Source organism: Alosa pseudoharengus, unplaced genomic scaffold (genome assembly GCF_046254945.1).
Source record: "Alosa pseudoharengus isolate Yale_2024_CS ecotype anadromous, Long Island Sound unplaced genomic scaffold, YU_APseudo_1.1 YU_APseudo_1.1_scf_1, whole genome shotgun sequence".
NCBI classification, from domain to species: Eukaryota; Metazoa; Chordata; class Actinopteri; order Clupeiformes; family Clupeidae; genus Alosa; species Alosa pseudoharengus.
The window spans coordinates 14,259,502-14,284,927 of record NW_027468564.1 but is presented as its reverse complement, the minus strand read 5'-3'; the positions used below and the strand labels follow the sequence as shown (position 1 = coordinate 14,284,927).

At 41.4% G+C, this 25,426-nt stretch overlaps 1 protein-coding gene across 12 annotated transcripts in view; it reads right to left on the bottom strand.

The window, feature by feature from the left end:
* Positions 1-1,463: 1,463 nt before the first annotated feature.
* LOC143121611 (uncharacterized) overlaps positions 1,464-25,426 on the bottom strand; it is a 37,343-nt gene continuing 13,380 nt past the window's right edge. For 8 of the 12 annotated variants that reach the window (XM_076282057.1, XM_076282065.1, XM_076282109.1 and 5 more), the window contains 8 exons: positions 18,232-18,422; positions 17,911-18,143; positions 14,453-14,535; positions 12,612-12,682; positions 5,369-5,483; positions 4,771-5,200; positions 3,384-3,444; positions 1,464-3,073 (listed from right to left, as the gene is read on the bottom strand). In XM_076282057.1, coding sequence (XP_076138172.1) covers positions 2,978-3,073; positions 3,384-3,444; positions 4,771-5,200; positions 5,369-5,483; positions 12,612-12,682; positions 14,453-14,535; positions 17,911-18,143; positions 18,232-18,422 — 1,280 coding nt within the window. In that variant the 3' untranslated portion in view covers positions 1,464-2,977. The remainder of the gene's footprint in view (positions 3,074-3,383; positions 3,445-4,770; positions 5,201-5,368; positions 5,484-12,611; positions 12,683-14,452; positions 14,536-17,910; positions 18,144-18,231; positions 18,423-25,426) is intronic. The other 4 variants (XM_076282075.1, XM_076282084.1, XM_076282094.1 and 1 more) reach the window with 4 other exon arrangements.

Below are 25,426 nucleotides of genomic sequence, written 5' to 3'. Positions count from 1 at the left end.
AATGGCCACTAGTTAACTAGTGAGGTCTGAAAAGTGTCACTAGTTTACTAGTGTGCACCAAAACACCCACTAGTAAACTAGTGATGGCAATTTCCATTCGACTAGTTAACTAGTGAGGTGCAAAAAGTGTCACTAGTTTACTAGTGTGCTCCAAAATGCCCACTAGTTAACTAGTGAAGGCTATTTCAGCCCCACTAGTTAACTAGTGAGATGCCAAAATGGTCACTTGTTAACATGTAAAGGCAAAAAACCCCTCTAGTTTACTAGTGAGGGTGTTGTAGGCCTTACTAGTTAACTAGTGGCATGTATATTTTGTTTACTAGTTAACTAGTTACACCTAAAAAGAGAAACAAACTGACCGTTTTTGCCCACTAGTTAACTAGTGAAACAATTGAAGTCTCACTAGTTTGCATGTGTGGCAGTGAAGCAGCTCACTAGTTGTTACCAACTAGTAACTATAACTACTGACAATGGAATTACTCTTTTAGAGTGAGTGAGTGAGGGAGAGAGACAGAATATTTCTGTAAATGTTTAATGTTAATTTAGAATAATTTATTTCTTTGAATCATTATACAGTTTTAAAATTTTAAATTGTTTGTGTTTTTGTATATGAAAGATGTCGATTGTTGTAGATAAAAGTAGCTTGTATATTTTAACTGGTTTAATTTCTAAAGTGTATATATGTAAAAGCTTGTATACTTTTTAAATGTTTGTTTTATTTGCAAGGTTGTGTTTGTCAAACTTGTTAATAAAAGTAGCTTGTGTTTTTAATTACTAGTTCTGGATTTGTGTTTATTTTCAAGTACTTTTGGTAGTTAATGGGCCACATGTGGCCGGGGACCCAGCCGACATTCAGCCAACACTCAGTCAGACCAGTTTTATAGTGCGTGGGCCAGTACAGGCCCAGAGGCCCAGCCGACACTCAGCCAACACTCAGTCAGATCAGTTTTATAGTGCGTGGGCCAGTACAGGCCCAGAGGCCCAGCCAACACTCAGTCAGATCAGTTTTATAGTGTGTGGGCCAGTACAGGCCCAGAGGCCCAGCCAACACTCAGTTATATAGTGTGTGGGCCAGACCTGGGCCAACAGAAACAATAAGAGTCATTTCACAGTGTGTGGGCCAGACCTGGGCCAACAGAAACAATGAGAGTCATTTCACAGTGTGTGGGCCACATCTGGGCCAGAGGAAATTATTTGTGTCAGTTATCAGTGACTGGGCCATTGTTGGGCCGGAGGCCCAGCCAGAACTGGGCCAACACTCACAAAACCCTGAGGCAAGGTAGTGGGCCAGAGGTGGGCCGGTCAAATTTTGCTATCTAGGAGCTTACCCCTTTCCAGACTTCCAAAACGTGAGAAAGTCTGCAGGTGTGTTACACCAATAAATGCCCCATCGGAAACAATAGCAAAACCATTAACGGAACCATTAAAAGATGAACATATATTACAAAAGAAATTTGGGGAAGTTCACTAAAGAGACAAAACTTTATTCACACTAAATTATGCCTTTGTTACACAAACACCAGCTTTTAAACACAGAAATACCCTTGCCTAAATGGGAATCAGAACACCAGAGCATATGGTTATTGAAAATAGAATATAATAAGTATATGTCACGCTGTACGATCTTGCGAGGATCCTTGGCTTCTCCAGGCCCCAGAGTTTGAATGTCTGCTTTTGCGCAGGCGTGCTGAGACTTCTCCGTGGACAGCGATTACAGGTAGCTCGTCGAGAATGAGATGAGGCGAAACAAACAAAAAAGGAACCAGAAGGAAAAAAGTACCAAAAGGGTCGGGGGGATAGATGGGATGAAAGAAATGAAGAAATGAAAGTTAAGACAAAGTAAAGATGAAGTAAAAGAAGTCGAAGCCCCAAACTACGGGAAAAGTTGCCTTTTAAAGGAGGAAACCTTTACCATTGGCTACTTAAAATCCATAAGTCAGAGGAGTTTTGTAAAAGAACATTGTACTCATGTGATTTGTATTACCACAATGTAACTAGCATGTATAAGATGGGGCCTCGCCCTAGCAAACTTTGAGTAGTGTTACTGGAATGTGCTGTTGCTAGTGAACTGCTCCCGGTATCGTGAATAAACCTGCAGTGATTTCTCACACCTGAGTGTGCCTGGAGTGTGCCTCCTCCACATTGTTCAGAGTCAAGTCCAGTCATGTAACAGTGTTGAATACAATGGAGTCAAATCAAGTCCAAGACATTTTACAGAGTGCTGGTTACAATGGAAATAAAATAAAATATAAAAAGAAACAAAAACTAGATAGAATTGCATACATCTTGAATGTCATCTACACACAGGACACATCATGAATCCAGATCTAATTCTTATAAAGGTAGTTACTGTTTCTCATTTTAAGTAAGTTTGCATTACAATTAAAAAATGTAAATTACATAGGTTACACTAGTATATCACTCAATATGAAATCCTTTAATCATTCAGTTCAAAGATAAAATGCAGTACATCATAGCATTATGATAGGCACTTTGCATACTTAGAAAACATGTAGGAAACTAAACACTCCGACCAGCGTGATTTACTTGTATATTAGCTATCCAGCTATCAACCAGTGGTTTCAACCAGTGCTGCTTTGCCAGCTGAAGCAGAGACCCAAGAAATGATTATGAATCTAATGAAAAGATGTAGGAAAAGTAGAATTTCAGATTTATTTAAGTTATACATTTTTTTTAACTTCACTTGTTTCCCTTATTTTCCTTATTATAGCCTATGAGTGATATTTTTGAATAACCATGCATAATCATGAATAATCAATAATTGTGATTACAATTTTGACCAAAATAATTGTGCTTATAATTTTTGCCATAATCGAGCAGCCCTCCTACTACCTTGAGTTGTCTTTTGACTAAAGCTAGAGTGTGAATGAATATGTCAAAATACAATAAGGATATTTGACACAAGAGTAAGGCTAAATAAAAAAAAAAATGTGTGTGTGTGGGGAATACGAGCATCTTAATCAGGGTGTCCTTCTGGCACATGGAAAACGAGCATCTTAGTCAGGGTGTCCCTCTGTTCTGGAATCTGGGTCTTCTGATGCATCTGGACCTGCTAAGAAAAACACTTTTCATTTCATTTCATCCACACTCATCATATTTGTAGACTGAAGTGCTGAAGAAGCTGCAAAACACTTTTTTTAAGTATAACACAGAAAATACAAAAATCTCTCTCAGATTGTAAAGTAAGAACTTGGAGAGATGACATGTATTAGCTTTGAATAATTAGATTAAATCATAGATTTTCATTTCAAAGTTATACCACCATTTCCCTTGGCAGTATTTTTATGAAAGTCAGAACAGTGTGAGTGTACAAAGTCTTTAATTCAATTGAATCGTGCTGGACATGTTGGAGGTCCTCTAACCATTCCTGTAGATGAAACTTCTCTCTTGACACGTGTAAGGATTCTGACAACATCTTCACCCCTGGAAATAGTCCAAGTGGATACCTTTTATTCATAGTCTGTGCAACAATGGCAACAACAACAACTTGCCCTTATCAAGGCTCCCAAAGTGGTTATTAAAGTGAGGGGGTAACCTCACTAACTACCACCTATATATAGAATCCTCCTGGGTGATGCACGGCAGCCATTATGTGCCAGAACGCTCACCACACATGGCCGGATTATCATGACCATGGGCCCTGGGTACAAAATCGGAATGCCCCCCCCCCCTCCCCACACGCACGCACACAGGCAAATAGTAGCCTACAAGCTCTCTCATAAAGGACATTTTTTACAGTGCATAAACCCTTAATCTAACAGGCTACAGATACATATGTTTTGGTGTTTTTTTTACAGAATTTTTTTTTTTCGAAAAAGTTTGAAAACTGGAAACATAGGCTAAAGGCTTAACATTGATCAAATAGCCTACAAGTTGAAATTTGGTAATGGATGCGATTGTAGGCTACATAAAGTCGGGGGTTCCTCCCCGAGGAAATTGTTTGAATTCTGGCAGCTAATTGGACGTTTTTCACGCAATTTTGACAGAAATTTTAATCTGAAAACAGACAAGTTTGTGTAGGCCATCATCTAGAAACTACAACAAAGTCTTTCCCATCAGCAAGCCCATCAGTGGTTCTCAAAGCTGCTGTAACCTACAGGTTGTGGGGTTAGTGAGTCTGGTCATGCGAAAGGCACTCTCCCGTCTTACCTGCTGATCCAGTAATATATATCTTCACCTTTAGCTTAGTCTCTGGTCAAAATGTGTGTCATATTCATAGCATGTAAACCTTGTCTGCATTAGATTGTAATCTATACTAGGCATTAACAAACACAAAACGCTCACTCTACGCGTAAAACCACTAAATTATGCGCGTGCTTACTGCGCTACACTCAAAATTACTTAATTTACTGTGTCTACCACCTCTAAAACGTTCAGACAGAGGTAGATTTCATGTTTGTTGAAGTGTGGACTAACTTGTTAAATGCGTTCGAGAACTCACTAAGCATGTTAGCTAAAATGACATCTCGACAATGAATATTAAATGTTTAGATGTGATATCAGTAGCCATGTCAGTGTAGAGCTGATGACAGCAGGCAGCTACAGACACCGTTTTTGACGTGATTTAATATTTTGATCGAACGGGTTGCACAAATCTGCATATGATTAGGGAAGTGAGGCCTGCGTTTGTAATGTGATTGAACATAATTCACTGCCCCTGGGCAAGTGCCCAGTATAATGGTTAATCCGGCCGTCACCACACCACCACACACAACTAGTCAAACTAGTCAAAACTACCATGTCACTCACCTGGGACAGTGTTCTCGGAGTTGATGGCAGATGGACTGCATGAAGAAAGTCCCTGTCATCTTATTCCTGTAAGCATTCTCACCTTGAATGGTAGCCATACAACAGAGAAAGTCTGAGTCAGGAATGCTGATGCTCTTACTTATTGCATCATCCTTTTGACAGGCCTGAATGAAGAAGACCTTGGGTTTCCCAGCAAGGCCAGGGCATTTCACTGTTCTGAAGAGATCGAGGAGATCGCTGACCTCCATGGCTTCACTGTCTGTGCCATACACAATGCCAGCTGAGCCATGACTGAGTATGCAGCAGACAAAGCAGTCGTTATGCTCTCTGGTCCGAAAAGTCTCAAGTGTGTCCCTCATGTGCTGCGCCGTCAGATTTGTAAAGATGTGCACCTCAAAGCCGAGCCAGGTGAATACCTCTTTCAGAGCCACTTTGGAATAAGAACATAATCAGTTGTTTATAATAATGAGTCACAAACAGTTTTTAGCACATTTTAAATGATGAGGTAACGTGATGACTATGAGATGTCAATAATATGTAAACAAAACAGCAAATCTTTGAAAATACTACAAATACAAATGCATGACAGTCCACGCACCTTCATCCTTCTCAGAGCCATTGCGTTGGGTCATTGTGTTATTTGTGAACTTATAAATGTTGATGATGACACAGCATCCTCGAGGCACAGTTGTCATTGCATACACTTCGACTTCCTGAAGAGAGGGAAGCAGAGCATTCTGTGAGGCTTTCCCACCAACTAAATCTTCTGACACTGAATCTACAGTATCAATTAGTGCAGTGATTCTTAAACTAGGGGTCGCGACCCCAAATGGGCCAATTATTTTCTGTATTCAGTCTGAAATTATTATTAGGTGAAACAAATGAAAATAATATTGGCCTTTTCTGCCTTTTTCTTATTTACACGCAGTTAAGAGAAGAGAGAGAAATGTTTTCGTCTTTCAACGGGTTCAGCCTATGGGCTACTGGTCCGCTGATAGAAACAATCTGCCCCCACTATGCAAACTCAACTTGTTCCCGCTATTTTAAGTGAAACAAAACAAAAAACATAGGTAGCCTACTAGCCAAAATGGACAGGTGGCTGCTTAAAAAATTGAACAAAAGCTCGGAAGTGCCATCTACCAGTGTGTCTACTCCATGATCCTCAGATGGGACAAGTCTACAGGCCGGTGAGAATAAAAAAGAACAAACGGAGCGTCGGCTTTATCAGAAAGAATTTTTGAAATATGCATTCACTTGCCAAGTTAAAGATAACCTCGACCACCCACAATGTGTGATTTGCGGCCATGTTCTGACGAATGAGAGCTTAAAACCTGTCAAAATGAAACGACATCTCAAAATACAGATGTCGGCTCAGCACCGTGGAGGAAAATCTCCGTGTCGCCGTATGCAGCATTCCTCCTAGAATTAACTTGCTATGTTCACGGAAGCATGCCCACTCTTCCCATTGAAATTGTTAAAAATAGTAAACCAGAAAAGGGAAATAAAAAAATACTGTTATTGTTATCGCCATAAATATAATTAGGCCTAATGTAACGTTGTAGGCCTAATGCTGCATGTGTGTGTGTGTGTGCGCGCGCTACGCACATAGCGCTCTGATCTGATATGGCGGCAGCCTACACTTGTTTAATCGTGATTGTTTGGTTTTCTCGGTTCTTGTTCATATGGAGTAAATAAAACAAATGACTTTGCTTTCTAGTTTTTGCTTGATTTAGTTGTTAACGTTTGAGGGGAATATTTGAGTAAGGACTTAGAATGGGTTTGGGGAAAGTGGGGTCGCCAGACCTCGCCATACTTTTTTGTGGGGTCGCCAGACAAAAAGTTTAAGAACCACAGACGGCTACAGAGCTGGGGGGTATTCCAGAAAGCGTATGTTAACCCAGAGTAAGCAGTAAACCTGGGTTGTCAGTTCCAAATTGGTCAGGCTATGTAAGTCACTATGGTAACATAGGCTCTGATAGTGGGTAGTGGGTTTTGTTCAGGTTTATGTTCAGATTATCAGGTTAGGTTCAGGTATTTAAGTGCACATTCCGCAAGGCCACTGCTTTGACACTTGTCACACATGCCGTTTCTTTTTGAGGAAGGTTCGACTGATATAGAAGCACAAATCATCTGTGCTATTAACCGTGAGAGGGTGCTAAGACCATGACATGATATCCTGTCTTATCTAGAGCACTACAGTTTTTCCGCGGAATCTTATACTTGAACAAAATTCTCCATCCCTACATTTCTAACGTTACGCATTGTGGATCCGCCCTCAATTCTCTTCAAATGATGTGCATCACTGTTTTTTTTTGCAACAGGGAGTTTTTTGTACAGTGTTGGAGACGCAGAGCATATCGGCAAAACAACTGTTTGTCGGTCGGTGCGTAAAGTTTGCCTTGCGCTGAAGCGATTCCTGCACAACTTCATTTTATTATCATTAAAATGTAGTTTCACCAACTGGCAGGTCAGCATTACTTATTTTAAAGTGTAATTCCGGCGAAAATTGACCCAAGTGTGTTTTTCTGCATTAAAACACATCAAATAAGCCGTGAAGACAGGTTTATTCGTTGATCAACCACTAAAGAATTTCCCCTTGGGGATCAATAAAGTATCTATCTATCTATCTATCTCTATCTACAGAGCTTGGCCTGGTATATGCTGTAGCCCCAAATCGCAAACAGTGGATTAGCTAAGGGCAGTAAGCCAAACGCTTCCCAAAATAGCATTTTTAGCATTTCATAGCATTTTAACCAGTAACATTGTTCAAAACAGCACCAAACCTCGTCAGTAGCTTCCTCAGGGTCCCTACACATAAAACGAAGCACCAACAACCTAGTTAGCAAACCCAGAGTTTATTACAGAAGACTTTTAAGAAGACTTACCAACTGTCCCCCTACCAGCACCGCCATAACCCTATCCAGAGAAATTCTTTGATCATCTCTATTAAATTCTTTGATCACCTCTAAATTTACGGCTCCCATTGACTTCCATTCAACACATGTAAACAATGGGGCACGGGTAACAGTGTTACTTACTGCTCAAGTTGAGAACTACCGTCCTGTCTCATTCAACATTCCTATCCAAAGGTATTGAACGAGCAGTCTCCAAAACAGGTCTCTGAATCCCTTTCACAGAACAACCTTCTGCATCCAAATCAATCTGGGTTTAAAAGTGGCCACTCTATTGAAATGGCTCTGCTGTCTGTAACAGAAGCCTTAGAGGAAGCCAGGGCGACTGCTCAGTCATCAGTACTCATTCTGCTTGACTTATCAGCTACCTCTGGTAGGGGTCCCCCAGGGCTCAGTGCTGGGCCCCTTCTCTTTGCAGATTATCCAAACCGCATAGTTTCTCATACCACTGCTATGCAGACAACACACATCTCTATATGTCCTTTCTACCTGATGACCCCTTGGTCTGGGCACGGATCTCGTATTGCCTCTCACATATCTACATGGATGAAGGCACACCACCTCCAGCTAAACCTCTCAAAAACTGAACTGCCAGCTAAACCTACCATACAGCATGACATCAACATCAAAATTGACTCCCTGTCTGTTGCACCTACCATCTACAATCATGTTGCCTCGGTCGCCCGGTCATGCCGATTCACACTCTACAACATACGGAAAATCAGGACTTAACTCAAGATGATACCCAACTCCTGGTACAGGCAATAGTCATCTCACGATTTGACTACTGTAATGCCCTCCTGACAATCAATCTCCCAGCCTGCACAGTGAAACCCATTCAGATGATCTAGAATGTGGCGGCGCGCCTGGTCGACAATAGGGTTGGTCCCCTTAACGCGTTGAATGCCAAAAGATTTTTTTTTTTATTACAAAAATAGACACTCTAACACACCTTATGTGCAATTTTGGGAACTCTATCATCAACAGAACTGAAATAGATGACGATCGAAAACTCATGAAAATGCACGATCTGGACATTTGATCATAACTAGGCTGGTTGCCGCTTTGGGTCGAATCAGTGACGCATGCACGTCAGGTCAAAACCAGGCCATTTATTTCCGTGGGTTTACGAGCATGTTCGAGAAACAGTCGGAAAAACCAAATGATCGCTCACTACTATTATAGGGTTTGGTGATGCACTGACTCCTCAGTTTTCCCACAATTCTGCGGATGGTGGGCGGGTGCGGTTTTGAAAATTGGTCAAAAAACTTTGGTGCTGATGGATGGCTGATGGATGATAAGTTTTGCTATGCAGTTATGGTTGAAATAATAGCCCATCAGCGCATCTCTAGTGTGTGTGCCTCTCTCTCGCTCAGAGGGGAGGGAGAGGCTGAGGGTCGATCCAGCATGGATTCTAAACTCTGTGGTGGATAGGATCTACAATTAGGTGTTAACAATACTACTACGCTAGGTCGAAGTACTCCCAAGTGCTATTGCACCACACATTGTAGTTCTCCTGTTTATTCGCTTGGAAAATCGCCATGTTTCATGTTGCGTGGCCGTAGCATTTCTATCAACTACTCGTGCAACTGTATTTAAGTCGGGAAAACTTGGATGTTTTTGATTACTTCTACGCTTAATTACAGAAGTTAATGCACTACGAGGTTTAAACGGCCCTCCACTTCGCGTCGGGGCCGTTTTACAACCTCGACCGTGCATTAACTTCTGTGAACAGACCACCGTGTCGTCCATTATCCCTTACGTAATGTCTGGACTCTGGACTTATGGACTCTGTAACATTTTGTGTGGAAAACATGCCTTGGTTACCATGTTTCAAGCCATTCTAGTGTGGTATTGAAAGCCTGTAGGAAGACTCAGCTCGATTTGCGCCAGTTCTCATTAATTTTCAACAAGTTAAGCTGCTTTATTCTGATTGGCTAACAGCTAGTAGGTTTCACCCGTAACATGACAGCAGTTATCAACTAATTTTAGCTCCATGACATGAACTTAGCTTTGCTAGCGAGTGCTAGCATTGTCCAAATGGACATAAATAAAACCTACTAGGCTATAGCTCATCCAGGTCTAACCTGAAAATGGGCATCAAAAAGGCCAAGCAAGCTAAGGATTGAGGATCACTTCAAGAACAATTCTGATCCCCAACACATGTGGCAAGGCATCCAGGCCATCACCCCCTCTGTCACCAACACCTGCTTGTCTGATGAGCTGAACCACTTCTATGGCCACTTTGATTGGGAGGTGGCCATCAAGGCCGTGGTGTCTGCAGATCACCAGCCCCTCACACTCTCCCACCAGTCCTGATCATGGGCGGATTATGAACTTTCAGGCCCCTGGGCCCAGATGTATTAAGGGCCCCCCACTAATTGACGTAAATGTGGGAGGGGGGGTTTGGGGGTCCTGGCCCACCTCAAGACCTGCTTACCACCCTCACTGGACCCCTTCCAATTCGCCTACCATCAGAACAGGAGCACAGAGGATGCCATCCCTACGGCACTTCACTCTGCCCTGTCCCACCTTGACAATAGAAACACTTACAGTTATGTGCAGAATAATAGCAGTGTATTTTAAAAAATTGAATAAAGCTCAAAATCCATAGAATAGCTGTTAATTCCATAATATCAATGCATTGGGAACACTGCACCATCAAAATGACAACAACCTGGCTCTCAACACCAAGAAGATCAAGCAGCTCATTGTGGACTTCTTAAAGTCTAAAGCTAGCACACACACACCCCCATTCTTATCAACAGGACTATCATTCGTATCACCAGCTTCAAGTTCCTGGTTGTACACTTTTCTGAGGATCTCTCTTGAACCCTCAACACCTCTACCCTGATCAAGAAGGCTCACCAACATCTCTTCTTTCTGAGGAGTATAAAGAAAGTTCATCTGTCTCAGTTCCTGGTGAACTTTTACCGCTGCACCATCGAGAGCGTCCTCACCAACTGTGTCACAGTTTGGTATGGAAACTGCTCTGCCCACGAATGAAAAGCACTGCAGAGGGTGGTGAAAACTGCCCAACGCATCACCAGTTCCTCACACCCCTCCATCCAGGGCAAGCGTGCAGCATAATCAAAGACTGTTCTCACCCCAACCACAGATTGTTCGCCCCACTACCCCCGGGAGGCGCTACAGGTCTCTCCGCATCCGAACCAGCAGGTTCAGGGGAAGCTTCTTTCCTACGGCTGTCACCCTACTAAACTCTAGCTCGGCATCCCGGTTTCACGTTTAATTTGCGTAGAAGAAAACATTGTTGAAACAGTTTGTTAAGCAGTTGCATGAAATAAAGAAACTACAGACAATTTGGTTTTCAATTCAACTGTTAAACTAATAAAGTTCATTTTCAAGGTATGTGACTGGAATTTCAAATGCTTGCGCATTGCATTACGTCTGAGCACCACTGGAGACAACATTAACATGCAGTAAGATAATGTTTAACTAAGTTAAGCCGTGTGCTTCTAACTTGGCCACAAAAGGCTGATACATTGTGCACACAAATCATGACGATTATTATTGAAATGTCAAAACCGAATTGTCCACTGAAATCAGAACTTAAACAACCCTGAATTCATAATGGTGGGCAACGCTAAAAATTGTAACCTAAATTATTAATTGCACAAAAGATTGCTTTTTTTGTTTTAAAAAATAGATTAGATCCCCCATGCAAACTCTGAAATGAACAAACTGAACAAAAATATTGGTAATGTTGCATATTGATAAAGTATTGAAGAATCAGATGAAAATACAGTTGCTTAATATATAAAGACGTATAAGCCTACATAATATTGATAATTTAAAAGTAAAAATCACATAGGCCTATTATTTAGGAGATTACGGGGTGAGGGTCTGTTTGTTTCAAACGAGTAGCCCTCCATATGATTTCAAATGAGTAGCCCTCCATATGATTTCAAACGAGTAGCCCTCCATATGATTTCAAACAAGTAGCCCTCCATATGAATCCGGGTCTTCAGGTAGCCCTCATAGACCTCTGAAGTTCGCCTACAAAAAAGCTGCCATCTTTGACATCCGGTATCTGGCGATTTTTCCTATGGGAAAATAACATGGGGATTTTGAATTATCGCACCTGCTAAACTCTCGCGGGGATGGAAAAGTCTGAAATGCAGACGTTTTCCTGAACACACTTTTGTCCTCTGCCTTCGAGTGGATATTGTGATCTCCAGTACGTGAAGGCGGCACACTTAGATTTTTGCTACCCCAGAGCTAACTTCCAATGAAACTTGCCATAGGTAGTTAGCTTCAATTAAGAACCGGATCTGCTTATATGGGCAAAGATGGCCGTTTTGGTTCTTTTTTGTAGCCGAACTTCAGAGGTCTATTCCCTAAAAGGTTGGAGACCCCTGCAATATACCATCTTCCCGCTAGAGAATTTCCCCCAAGAATTAACACATGAGGTTACACAATGTAGCTTTAAGTTTTTACCAGGGATACTATTCTGATTCATAATTAATGCCCAGTCCTGGCACAACACATGCAGGTTTAAATGGTGCACATTAAGTTATCTTAACTTTTGCTTTTGAGACAGACATAACATTACACTCAGCCTGATCCTGATGCACATGAAATTACCAAAATTTGGCACCATTCGATTGAAAATGAAGAGATCACTTCACATTTGAATATGACCGTCAACTCATTTGAATGTCACTCAGCAACTGTAGGATGACAACAGACAAATGTGCAGTGCTCTCTTCATTTTTTCCAGAGCTGTATTTCAAGTATAACCACATGTGACCTTGACCTTTGACACACACACTGCCCCCTTTGAGAAACCCTAGATTAAATTAATACATGTTTTAATAATAATCTAATAAAAGATAGACTGGCTCTGCTAGTGGTTTATTTAGTTACTAAGTATTTGTGGGCCTTCTGTAAGTGTGTGTAGATACTGACTTGACCAGATTGGATAGTCCAGACCTGTTTGTCTTCACCATGTACTGAGGTGGCCACGTTCTCCTGGTAAACTGGGAAACAAAAGTAAACAGGGAAATATAGAATCAAGCTCTCATCAAACCAGTTTTTTATCAGTATTTACTAGGGCTGTCACTTTACGTTAGAAAATCGATTGGACCAACCAACACAAGTTTCGAAAACTAAAATAGGGAATCGATAAATTTTAAACAAATTAAACAAATTAAACAAATAAAAAAGATAGACAAACCCCACAAAAAAGCAAAAATATATATCTGTATATAAAATATATAAAGAAATATTCAGCAGATTCTCCCTTACATTACACTATCAACTGGAACAAGTAAATTTTACTACCACTCTCAGATGATGCATGGGATTCTGGAGCTCAGGACACCTCCCAACACCTTCACACAGGCAACATCATGTAGCTAGGGATTCATATTTCCCTCAGGCTGTCAGAGCTTTTTAGCCTCAACTACACTCCCCTCCTCAGGCTGTCAGAGCTTTTTAGCCTCAACTACACTCCCCTCCTCAGGCTGTCAGAGCTTTTTAGCCTCAACTATACTCCACTCCTCAGGCTGTCAGAGCTTTTTAGCCTCAACTATACTCCCCTCCTCAGGCTGTCAGAGCTTTTTAGCCTCAACTACACTCCCCTCCTCAGGAAAATTGAAGACAAATACAAATGCTGGTCTAAACACCCACTCACACTCTTTGGAAGAATAGCTGCTGTCAAAATGAAAACCCTGCCCCAAATTAACTACCTTTTTTCTATGACCCCCATCACTTCTATAGATAAATGGTTTAACACTCTCAATTCATTAACAACACAATTTTATTGGAAAAACAAAAAACCCAGAATATCACTCTCAACACTACAAAATAAAAAATCACATGGGGAGCTTGAGGCACCAAACTTCCATCACTACTTCCTGGCAAATCACCTACAGTACCTAGTTAAATGGAAATGCTGGAATTGGAACAAAACCAATGCACAAATATCCCAATTGCAGACCTCCCCTTCCTCTCACAGTCAATCAAGAAATCCAACTTCTGCCAACACATTACCATCCAAATTCATCACTAGAATTAAACAGGTTCACCCCACTCTGGCACAACATTCATGATACAGAAAAGGAATCACACATCTTCACCACCTATTTGAGAACCACGATTTCATGTCATTTAACACACACACACACAGAAATATGGGGTTGAATATCTTCAATACCTTCAATATCAACAACTTAGACTGGGTGAATGGTTACAGTAGGACAAATTAATGTACTGTATATAAATAATGTACTGTACAGTAATACACTGTATATAAAAAGTCTGTATTGAAACATATAATGTATGCTTGTGTATGTAAAGTATATATTTTGATTTATTAAAATAAAGTTGTCCTCCGAGGGAGGGGGGGGAGTTTTCATCTTTCACCATCTGAGTGATATCAAAACATCAAAACAAACTGAGGTCTTAAAATGCTCCCACTTTTAAGTTTAGTTTGACAGACTTTTAGGAGTAGCATATCCACTCAGACATCAGAATCTTCCAATGCTGATCTGAATTTGACAGACTTTTAGGAGTAGCATATCAACTCAGACATCAGAATCTTCCAATGCTGATCTGATGTCTAGTATGTCTGCTTCTATTTAATGCCTATTTTCTATATCTCCTCGGTGCGATGGTCCATTTCCATGCATCATTGTGAGGCGAAATTGCATACATCACACAAAATCAGCTGTGTTTATAACCATTTCTTGCATTCCCTTAGAAAGCCTCAGTGCACTCGATTAAATAAATTGAGAAATACGGATTACCTCTTTCAGGGACTTGGACGATTCTTTCTGGGATTTTGGATGTGTTTGGCTGAAGTTCATTGTTCTCTAATGGGTGTACAGGCCTACAAAAGAGGAGCAAATGGTGTCATGCCAAATCTGAGTATTCACTGAGGACCCATAACTCCCTCAGTCAGGTTGTGACTAATTGCTACTTAACTAGATGTACCGCAAAGGTTCAAAATATGACCGCCTCTCAGTCCTGCACATTCTCTCCGAAAAAAAATAAATCTCGCTTGTCAATTTGTCTCCATCTCCTTCTCTTGCAACTTTTGTAAATGAGTGTGCATGTGTTTGCTTTTGTGTATATATTTGTGCTTCTCTGTGTGTGAGTTTTCACTTGTGAGTGTGTGTGGGGGTAATGGTGTGGGTGTGTGTGTTTGTGTGTGTGTCTGCTTGCCTGCATGTTTGTGTGTGTTTCATATGTTTGTGCGTGTGTGTGTGTATGTTTGATTGTGAGTGTGTGTGTGCGTGTGCCTACTTGTCTGCATAAGTATGCTTTTACAGCGGGGAAAATAAGTATTGAACACGTCAACATTTGTTTTGAGTAAGTATACTTCCAATGAGGCTATTTGCATGAAATTTTCACCAGAAATTAGTATTAACTCAGATAATCCACCCATATAAAAAAATCCAAACATTAAAGTCCATAGACTTAGAGTTATGTAAGTTATATGCTATGTCCATAGACGTAGAGTTATGTGTTATAAAGTGGAATGACACAGAAAAAAAGTATTGAACACGCCTGCTGACATTTCTTAAATACTTTGTGGAAAAGCCTTTATTCGTAATGCCAGCTTCAAGGCAGTTCCTGTATGACGAAACTAATCAGTCACAGTATTCTGGTGTGATTTTGGCCCATTCTTTTAAACAGATAGTCCTTTAATATTGAAGATTCCAGGGGTCTCTCTCGTTTATCCTGATCTTTAGTTAGGAACTGTATGTAAGAAAAATATTTAAATTAATCATAAAATGGCCCTGATATGTCACTCACTAGACATTAAGAAATCATGTTCATTTCAAATACTTATATCACTGACAACAGTAGTCCGGCCAGGATATTGTCATTTAAAAAGTGAAGTTGCAGCCCTCAACTGATGTTGATGTTGTGTTTTGTCATGTCATGTTGTGTTTTGGTCAGATGCGCCACCCTCCACCTATCTACTAATCATGAAGTCAGTAGTGTTTCGCCATCAGGGTTGGCAACCTCGAGTCAGGGGGGGATACACCGCTCTTCAGTATTTTGAAAGTGATTGCAGTACCAGTTTTGGCCACAATCTTACATATGGTTCCTTTAACGTCCAAAACTGTTCAATTGGATTGAAGTCAGGGCCTTGATTTCCTTTCTCTGAAACCAATTTAGAGCTTCTTTTGCTGAATGATTTAGATCATTGTCCTGCTGGAAGGTCTAGCCATGTCTCATCCTCATCATCCTGGTGGATGTAAAGATTCTCCTGGACAAACAAAATGACTCCATTCATCATTCCTTTAACTCTATGAAGTCTGCCAGTACCATGAGATGAAAAAAAGCCCACACCATGATGCCACCACCTCCAAACCTCACTGTTGGTATGGTATTTTTAGGGTGATGCACAGTGCCATTTCTCCTCCAAATATGGTGTGTAGTATGACATCCGAAAAGTTCAATTTTGCTCTCGCCTGACCAAAATACGTTCTCTCAGTATTTCATAGGATTGTCCAAATGTTGTGTAGCAAACTTTCAACGAGCTTTGACATGTTTTTCTTCAGCAATAGAGTCATGCGGGGTGAGTGTGCATAGAGGCCATGGCGGTGGAATGTATTACCTATGACTTTCTCTGTAACAATTGTACCTGCTGCTTCCAAGTCTTTCTGGAGCTTTCTCCGGGTGGTCCTTGGCTCTTGGGCTACACTTCTGACTATCCTTCTGACTTCCTGGTCAGAAATCTTGTGAGGAGATCCTGTGCATGGCCGATTGATGATGCAGTTCCTTCCACTTGCAGATAATGGCTCCAATACTGCTTGCTGGATGATTCTGAAGTTTTGAAGTGCATCTGTAACCAGTTCCATTAATATGTTTTGCAACAATAAGGTTGCAAAGGTCTTGGGAGAGCTCTTTGCTTTTACCCATCATTAAATGTTTCTTGTGTGACACCTTGGTAACAAAAACCTTTTTATAGCCCACCAGTATGTACTAACCCAGCTTATATCAATTTGCACAGATAGGAGGGATAATTTCTCTAACTACTTATAGATTCCAGTTTGTTCCTTGCCATTCCTTGCCTTTATGTACTGCTTTTTCTTAGCGTGTTCAATACTTTCCCCCTGTGCCATTCAATTTTTTTACTCATAACTGTACCTTTAGACATTAATGTTTGGATTTTTATATATGTGTGGATTACCTAAGTTAATACTAATGTCCAGTGAAATTTTAATGCGAATAGCCTCACTGGAAGTATACTTACTGAAAAAAATGTTGACGTGTTCAATACTTATTTTCCCAGCTGTATGTGTGTCTGTGTGTGTGCGTGTTTATGTGTGTGCGTGTTTATGTGAGTGTGTGTGTGTGTGCTTGTGTGCGTGAGTATGCGTGTGAGTCTGTGTGTGCGTGCGTGTGTGTGTGTGTAGGTGTGTGTGTGTTTATGTGTGTGTGTATGTGCCTGCATGCGTGTGAATGTATCTTTATGTGTGTGTTCATGAATGCGTGTGTTTATGTGCATGCTTAGTGTACAGTCACTAAATGTACACATGTATTAATTCCCCATGAACGGAATTCCACAAAACTTGGCATGCATTCAGAGGATGTCATACTCATAATAATCCTACACTTCAAATTCTGTGCACTTTTGAACCTGTCAGCCAAAGATACCTGCGATTACAATGTCTCACTTTTGCTTTTTCATTTGTAACTAGGTGGCGCTATACATTAAATGAGTGGTTATGGGATGGGTTGACATGGACCAACATACAAAAAAAGTGTGGTCCTTCTAGGCCCTATGGTTCTCGAGATATTCCCAGAAATCTGTGTCCATCCTACCCCCCTTTCGGGGGGGTCCTGTCCGGCGGGGGGGCAATGGATCAAAACACTGGTTCCATTTCATCCTTGTGGGGCTACATGCCCATCAAGTTTCATGCACCCCGGTCTTTCAGTGTCTGAAGACAAAAAAAAAAAATCCAAAAGAAAAAAAAAGACTAAATCTGTATGCTTCGCTGTGCAGCGGTCATAATTATCTAGCCAAGTTGAACACTTCGGCCGACAATTTTGAAATAGAATATGAGTTAGTAGGTTGATCTTAATACAGTTGAAGCCATATAAATATATTTATACATAATTTATTGACAAAAGTTTTTGTGTCATTTTAGAGGAGGCAGAACTTCCTTTGTAATCTTAGAGCAACTGTCTCTGGTCTGAATATGTCAGTGGGTGTATTCATGCGTGTGTATGGTGAACAGTCCAGTACCTCCTTTTTCCGCAGAAGTAGGTGTGCTGAAGGCATTCCTCCACTCTTGGTCTCTGCTCTGGATCTTTACAGATCATCAACCCAATCAGATCCTTGGCTTCCTCATCTGTTATCTCATCCAATGAGGGTGTCCCATTCAGAATGTTGGCCACACACATAGGATCATGGGGGTGTTCCCCAAATGGATGGTGCTCTCCCATGGTGAGAATGTAGTACACCAACATGCCAGCCACCTAGGGACAGGAAATTAGTTAAAGGTCTTCTCAACATACTAATTTTCAAAGCTATAGACAGGAAATCAGTAACATCTTGAAATCTGACCTGAATGTCAGTGCTCTTTCTGTACTGCATAGATTGATCTTTAGATGGACCTTTCTTCTTACGATGTGCCTGTAGTATCTCTGCTGCCTCCCAGTACTGGGTTCCTGCTCGGTCTGTGCTCTTGTGGGTCTGAGTTGTATTCAGCTTGCGACTCAGGCCAAAGTCAGCCAGCCGAGCCTGTCCACTCACATCTGCAGTTGCAAAACAAAGTCAGCCAGCTGTAGATCTTTAGGATCACCCCCCCCCATGTCTGGATAGAATTGATGTTACCCAACAGTCAACAACTGTCTATGATATTTATAATGATGTGACGCTCATTTGTTTGTGTAGATATGGGTTAGATATATTTAAAATTATCGACTAATCAAAAATTATCGACAAATTATTTTCAAACATCATTTTCATCAAACCCTAATCTTTGTCAGGATCTGGACTGAACTGTTGACTTTGTGCCACCCTGGTGGTCATTCTGTGTATTGCTTTTTGTCATGTGCTCTGTGTTTACCTGTCTGCTGTCATGTGACTGTCTCCACCCATTTTCCCTTATTTGGTCTTTGCTTCCTGTCTTCCTGTCTTGTTAGTTTTCCCTTCATTTCTGCTTCCACACCTGTTCCCGTTTTTTTTTCTCGTTGGTTTTGTCTAGTCCTGTCTTTCTGTTAATTGATCTATGTATTTCTACCCCGTTTCTCTGTCCATTAAAGTGTGCTTTCTGTTTTGGATTTATTTAATTTTTAAAGAATATTAACTGAATTTGGGTAAAATTGTCATCACAGTGTAACCACAAAAACATGAACCAAATAATTACACTTGCTGAAAAAAATGTGAAATTCTCTCCAAAATCCCTTCTACAATAATCTGGCATGATCTTGCACAATAACTTTTCTATATTTAATACAAGGAATGAAACCTCATTGTTCTTAATGTTTTAATTAATATGGGGAATCATGTCTGTCACATCAACCACTTGAAATGTCAAGTGGTGTAACCACCATTTAAGGAGCAACCTTTTTTTGTATGTATTATGTAACAGGATTATGTGACATGAAATCATGTCATAGAGAAGGACCCTTTAAGACCCCAACTGCTACGAGTCAAGGTTAGCAACTCTCTTAAAAAAGTAACATAATAGTGTTTTAGGCAAGCTTAGGTTACATGTCAAATGGTATGACCTTTTGAAAATATTGATAAATCATAATAATCATAAAATATTAAATTTAATGTAAACACTGTGTTGGAATATTCACATAAAGATGAAGTATGTACATAGTTGTCCATAATAATGCCTGAAAATTTTGCTTTTAAATAGAAATGTCAAATGTTTTCTGTTTGAGACCAAGTTGATCAGATTCAGGGCCATGGGTATGTAATTTTAGGTGCAAATATATTATTTTTATAATTTAAATAGTGACAGTTAGTAATAGTTTAAATTGCTGCATATCCTACCCCTAAATCCTCAAATTATGGCCGGGATGATAATTGCTAGTAGCCTATGGCTATCAGTCCACGTGCACTAAAAGACATTGTTTTGATTTAACTCAATGAAATTAAAGAGCTCTTCTTAATATTTTATATTGTTGGTTGGTTTAATACTTTTGCCAATGAAAAGTCGTTGTCCTAATGGGTCTCAACACGTCGCTCAATAATGTAGAAAAAGGTGCGCACATCTAAATGTTAAAAAAGTAGGTGCTGGACTCAAAAAGTGACAATAAAAATTACAAAGAAGTCCGCACACTAGAGCTCCATTCATTTTTTTCTTTTTATTCACCACATGTGACTTTTCGGGACACACTGCCCTTCCTCAGACATTAGATGTACACATACTTGTACTTGACTTGTCTGAGGAAGGGCAGTGTGTCCCGAAAAGTCACATGTGGTGAATAAAAAGAAAAAAATGAATGGAGCTCTAGTGTGCGGACTTCTTTGTAATTTTTATTCTCAACACGTCTCTCTCTTTGCCCTCCTCCTCTGAGCTTGCCAGAGGCTGAAGCCGCTACATTTAAACACGATTGTTGCCGCGAGGCATTCCAGCCTACAAATTTAATTTAAAAAAAGTAGGCTAAATCATGCATAATTAAAAAAAATAACTCAATTTAGGCTACGGGCCTACTGGGCTATACACAGTAAGGTTTCCATTACAGCACAGCGCAGCGCACGTTCAATGACTGAATTAATTGCCTGTCTCGCAATAAACACAGTGGATGGAATTCACACTCTTTCAACTACATGAAACTAGTGAACCATCAAATACCCCCCTATTGCCTATTAGTCCCAACATTTAGCAATATAAACAAACAGTCCAAAAAAAGTAAATTAAATCCCAAACCAAACCGAAAATCATATGCTTTTGATACCCTACCGCCAGGCCCTGGCATATTTGGCCCAAGTGGCCCTCAAATCGGTCTGGCACACCTAATTAAATACAAAATCTTTGCATTACCCTTAAATATACATATATGTTCAACTGTCATGAAGCACTGAAATTGCTAACTGGCTAACTGGAAGCCATGGCTGACAGGGGATGTCCTCAGGCTGCTGAGGGCCAGAGACAAAGCCTACAGAGCTGGGGATGAAACTGGCATGAGAACAGCGAGAGCCAACCTGTCCCGTGGCATCAAGGAAGCAAAAAAGGAATACACTCACAAGATAACCACCCACTTCAAAGACAGCAGGAACGCACAAAGCCTATGGCAGGGCATTCAGGCCCTCACGGACTACAAGCCCGCGCCACAGAGCTGCGAGAGCAACATCCCTCTGCTCAACAACCTGAACCGCTTCTTTGCTCGCTTTGAAGCACAAAACAGCACCTGCCCACAGAAGACCCATCCCCCTCTACATGAGCAGCCCCTGTGCCTCTCTGCCGACAGCGTGAAGAGGACACTTGCTGCTATCAACACCCGTAAGGCAACAGGTCCAGACAACATCCCTGGTCGTGCGCTGAAGGACTGCGCAGGGGAGCTTAAGGATGTCTTCACAGACATCTTTAACACTTCCCTGAAGCAAGCCATCGTCCCATCTTGTTTCAAAGCTGCCACCATCATACCTGTGCCGAAGAAAACTGCTCCATCCTGCTTCAATGACTACCGCCCTGTGGCACTGACACCCATCATCATGAAGTGCTTTGAGCGGCTTGTCATGTCACATATCAAATCCATTCTCCCCCCCACCCTGGACCCCTTCCAGTTTGCATACCGAGCCAAACGGTCTACAGAGGATGCAATCTGCTCTGCCCTCCACCCAGCCCTCACCCACCTGGAAAAAAGAGACTCATATGTGAGATTGCTGTTTATAGACTTCAGTTCTGCATTCAACACCATAATACCACAACAACTCATCTGCAAACTTGACAAACTGGGACTCAGTACCTACCTCTGCAACTGGCTACTGGACTTCCTCTGTCAGAGGCCTCAAGTAGTACGTGTTGGCAACAATACCTCAAGCAGCATCACACTGAGCACAGGGGCCCCCCAAGGCTGCGTGCTCAGTCCGCTGCTCTTCACCCTGCTGACGCATGACTGCACTGCAACCTACAGCAACAATCACATAGTGAAATTTGCTGACGACACAACTCTGGTGGGTCTCATCACCAAGGGCGACGAGACTCAATACAGGTTGGAGGTCGACCATCTGACCACGTGGTGCAGGGACAACAACCTCCTGCTGAACGTCAGCAAGACCAAAGAGATTGTTGTTGACTTCCGGAGAGGTCACACCCAACACCTGCCACTGACCATCGACGGTGCTGTGGTGGAGAGAGCGAGCAGCACCAAATTCCTGGGGGTGCACATCAGTGAAGACCTCTCCTGGACCACCAACACAGCATCACTGGCGAAGAGAGCTCAGCGCCGCCTGTACTTCCTGCGGAAACTCAGGCGAGCAAGTGCTCCACCAGCCATCATGACCACATTCTACCGAGGCACCATTGAGAGCATCCTCTCCAGCTGTATCGCTGTGTGGGGCGGAAGCTGCACTGAATACAACAGGAAAGCCCTGCAGCGCATAGTGAACACAGCTGGAAGGATTATTGGTGCTTCACTCCCCTCCCTGAAGGACATTTACACCACCCACCTCACCCGCAAGGCGACCAAAATTGTGAGTGATGCAAGTCACCCCGCTCACAATCTGTTTGATCTACTGCCCTCTGGGAAGAGGTACAGAAGCCTGCGCTCCCGCACTACCAGACTCACCAACAGCTTCATACACCAAGCTGTTAGGATGCTGAACTCTCTCCCTCCTCTCCCCCCTCCACCCTCAGCTACATAACATCCTGGACATTGGAATCACAAATGGCCGCCTGCACCACTCCACTTGCACACTTGTACACTTTGCAACTTGTTGTTGTTGTCCTGGAAACACAACACTTCTGCTGCTCTTACATAACTTGCACCACTATGCCACTTTATTTCTTACTTAGGTCAAACAGAACTACCTCAGCCTCTTATTGGCCTGACTTTGCACTAGTATTTTATTTTATTGACTGTCTATGCACAATTTCAACCAAATTTTGCTGCTCTTATTTTTTTCATTATATGTGCCCTCTTATTTACTTATTTACTTACTTTTTTGTTTACTTGAATGTTATGTTTGTCTGTGGACTTAAAATTGTTAAAATATGTCTTGTCTCCACCGTGGGATAGTGAGAAACGTAATTTCGATCTCTTTGTATGTCTGGAACATGTGAAGAAATTGACAATAAAGCTGACTTTGACTTTGACTTTGACTTTGAAAGTGATGTAGGCCTCATTGGTTATCACTCTGACTGATCAGAGGTAGCCTATCATTTCAAATTATTCAATAGGCTACATTTAAACTATACAATGCTCAATTGAATGCAGCACCAAAAATTACTGAAGCCTATGTGTGAAGAGTTAAATTACCCAGATTGTCGTAGACATTAATGTAATTTATACCAGTTATCACTGTAGAACAACTGAAACAACATGAAATAAACAGGGCTGTTGCTGGAAATATTTTATTCCTGTAGGCCACACTACCTACCTATATTCCTGGTACATTTAGAAACAGTATAGCTACATGAACTAATTATCTAAAGTGTCTTCCAGTAGCCTATTGTATAGGTTATATATAGCTTAGTTGGCTTGTGCATGTTTTGTAGCCTACACTTCTGTCAGTGTACAGTCTTTTAGCCCATCTTCACCATGATAACCCTTCCCAGATAGAAACCTTCTCTACTTTGAGAGACCAACCACCACTCATGCCATCAATGTTGAATTTTTGGCGTCTGACGGACACTGATCAATCTGACCAATTGACCTACAGTAACGTCGATTTGACACTCTTTTGCTGTCCGGGTTTGCAAATCATTCATTTAGAAAATTTAAGTTGCGCTATTTGTTATTATAATCACAGCACAGCCTTACTATGTTATCATTACATTATCACAATGAATAAGTCATCATAATCATCATCGTCAGCATGGCATGTCACACATAGCCTACCTACTCCATCACTGAGTTCTTATCATGTAGCCTCAACTAGTCTCTACACTCTCCACCACCTGCTTACTGTCCCTCTGCTCTGTATGCTTGCTTACATCCTCGTTCAAACTTAACAAACTTCAACATGTTGCTGATATATGCTAGCCTACTTGCAAAAAACACATTGGTGTTAATCAAATGTTAATAAAAATGTCACTACCGGCACCCGCCGCAATTTTGTGTAGGCAACTTCGATTACCGGTAACTTTTGATACGCTCACAGAATCCTGACTCTGAGCCAAAATGGGAGGGGTGCGGCCTGGCGTGAGTTGTTATTGGATCAGTCAAGTGTCAATATGGAAATGTAACCAATGGACCGTTGATTGTCCTTCCTTTGGGCCGATCGTTGGCCAAAATAATTAAGTTATATAGCCTATTCTATCAGCCCAAAAGGTGTGTCTGCCCACCGGGAAAATGCCCGGTATGCCAGATGGCCAGTCCGCCCATGCCTACCGCTGGTATGCAGTTTCAAACGAAATGCATGCCTCACAATAACACGTAGAAATAAAGACCTGCCTCGATTAAGCCTCCCCCAAATAAAGCCCCGTGCTTTGTGTAGCCTAAGTAAATAATAGAACCAGGTCATAATTTGAGGATTTATAATTATAAAAACTTCCAATTCATGGCACGTTTTTTATTATGACCGCCGCGCAGCGAAGCGGCGGTCATATAGGTTTAGTCAGATTTTTTTTTTTTCTTTCTTTTTCGGCATGGCCAAATTTCCGTCAATGAGTCCCGGGACACTGAAAGACCGGGGTACACGAAACTTGGTGGGCATGTAGCCCCACATGGATAGCATGGAACCATCGTTTTTCATTTTCATCTGTAGCCCCCCCGCTGGACTGGATCCCCCGAAAGAAGGGTAGGGCAGACACAGTTTTCTGTGAATATCTCGAGAACCATAGGGTTTAGGAATGTTGATCTTAAGGGGCCATGTCAACCCATTCCATAACCACTCATGTCATGTATAGCACCACCTAGTTAAAAACAAAAAAGTAAAAATGAGGTGTTGTAATCGCAGGTATCTGTGACCTAACATGGTCAAAACTGCACAAAATTGGAAGTGTAGGATCATTATGACACCCTCTGAATGCACGCCAAGTTTCGTGGAATTCCATTCATGGGGGGCCACACATTAAATTAATTTATGTTACTGTACACCAACTGGCCTGTAGGTGGCAGGAGACAGTTTTCTGTGAATATCTCGAGAACTGTAGGGCCTAGGAGGACCACCTTTTTTTGTATGTTGGTCTTAAGGGGCCATGTCAACCCATCCCATTTACACTTATTTCATGTATAGCGCCACCTAGTTAAAAATTAAAAAGCAAAAAATTAGGTGTTTTAATCACAATATCTCTGGCTGACATGGTCAAAACTGAACAAAATTGAAAGTGTAGGATCATTATGACACCCTCCGAATGCATGTCAAGTTTCGTTTCGTTCATGGGGGGCCATACAATAAAATAATTTATTGTTTAGTTATTATTATTTAGTGACCGTACACCAACAGAGTTTTCTATGAATATCTTGAGAACCGTAGGACCTAGGATGACCAATTTTGTGGGTATGTTTGCCTCCAGGGGTCATGTTAACCCACTCCATATGCACACCTGTGCATAGACAGATACACACGCACACACATACATTCACAGTAATCATACGTATGACATACTCACACAGTAGATATATGTAGGCATGCA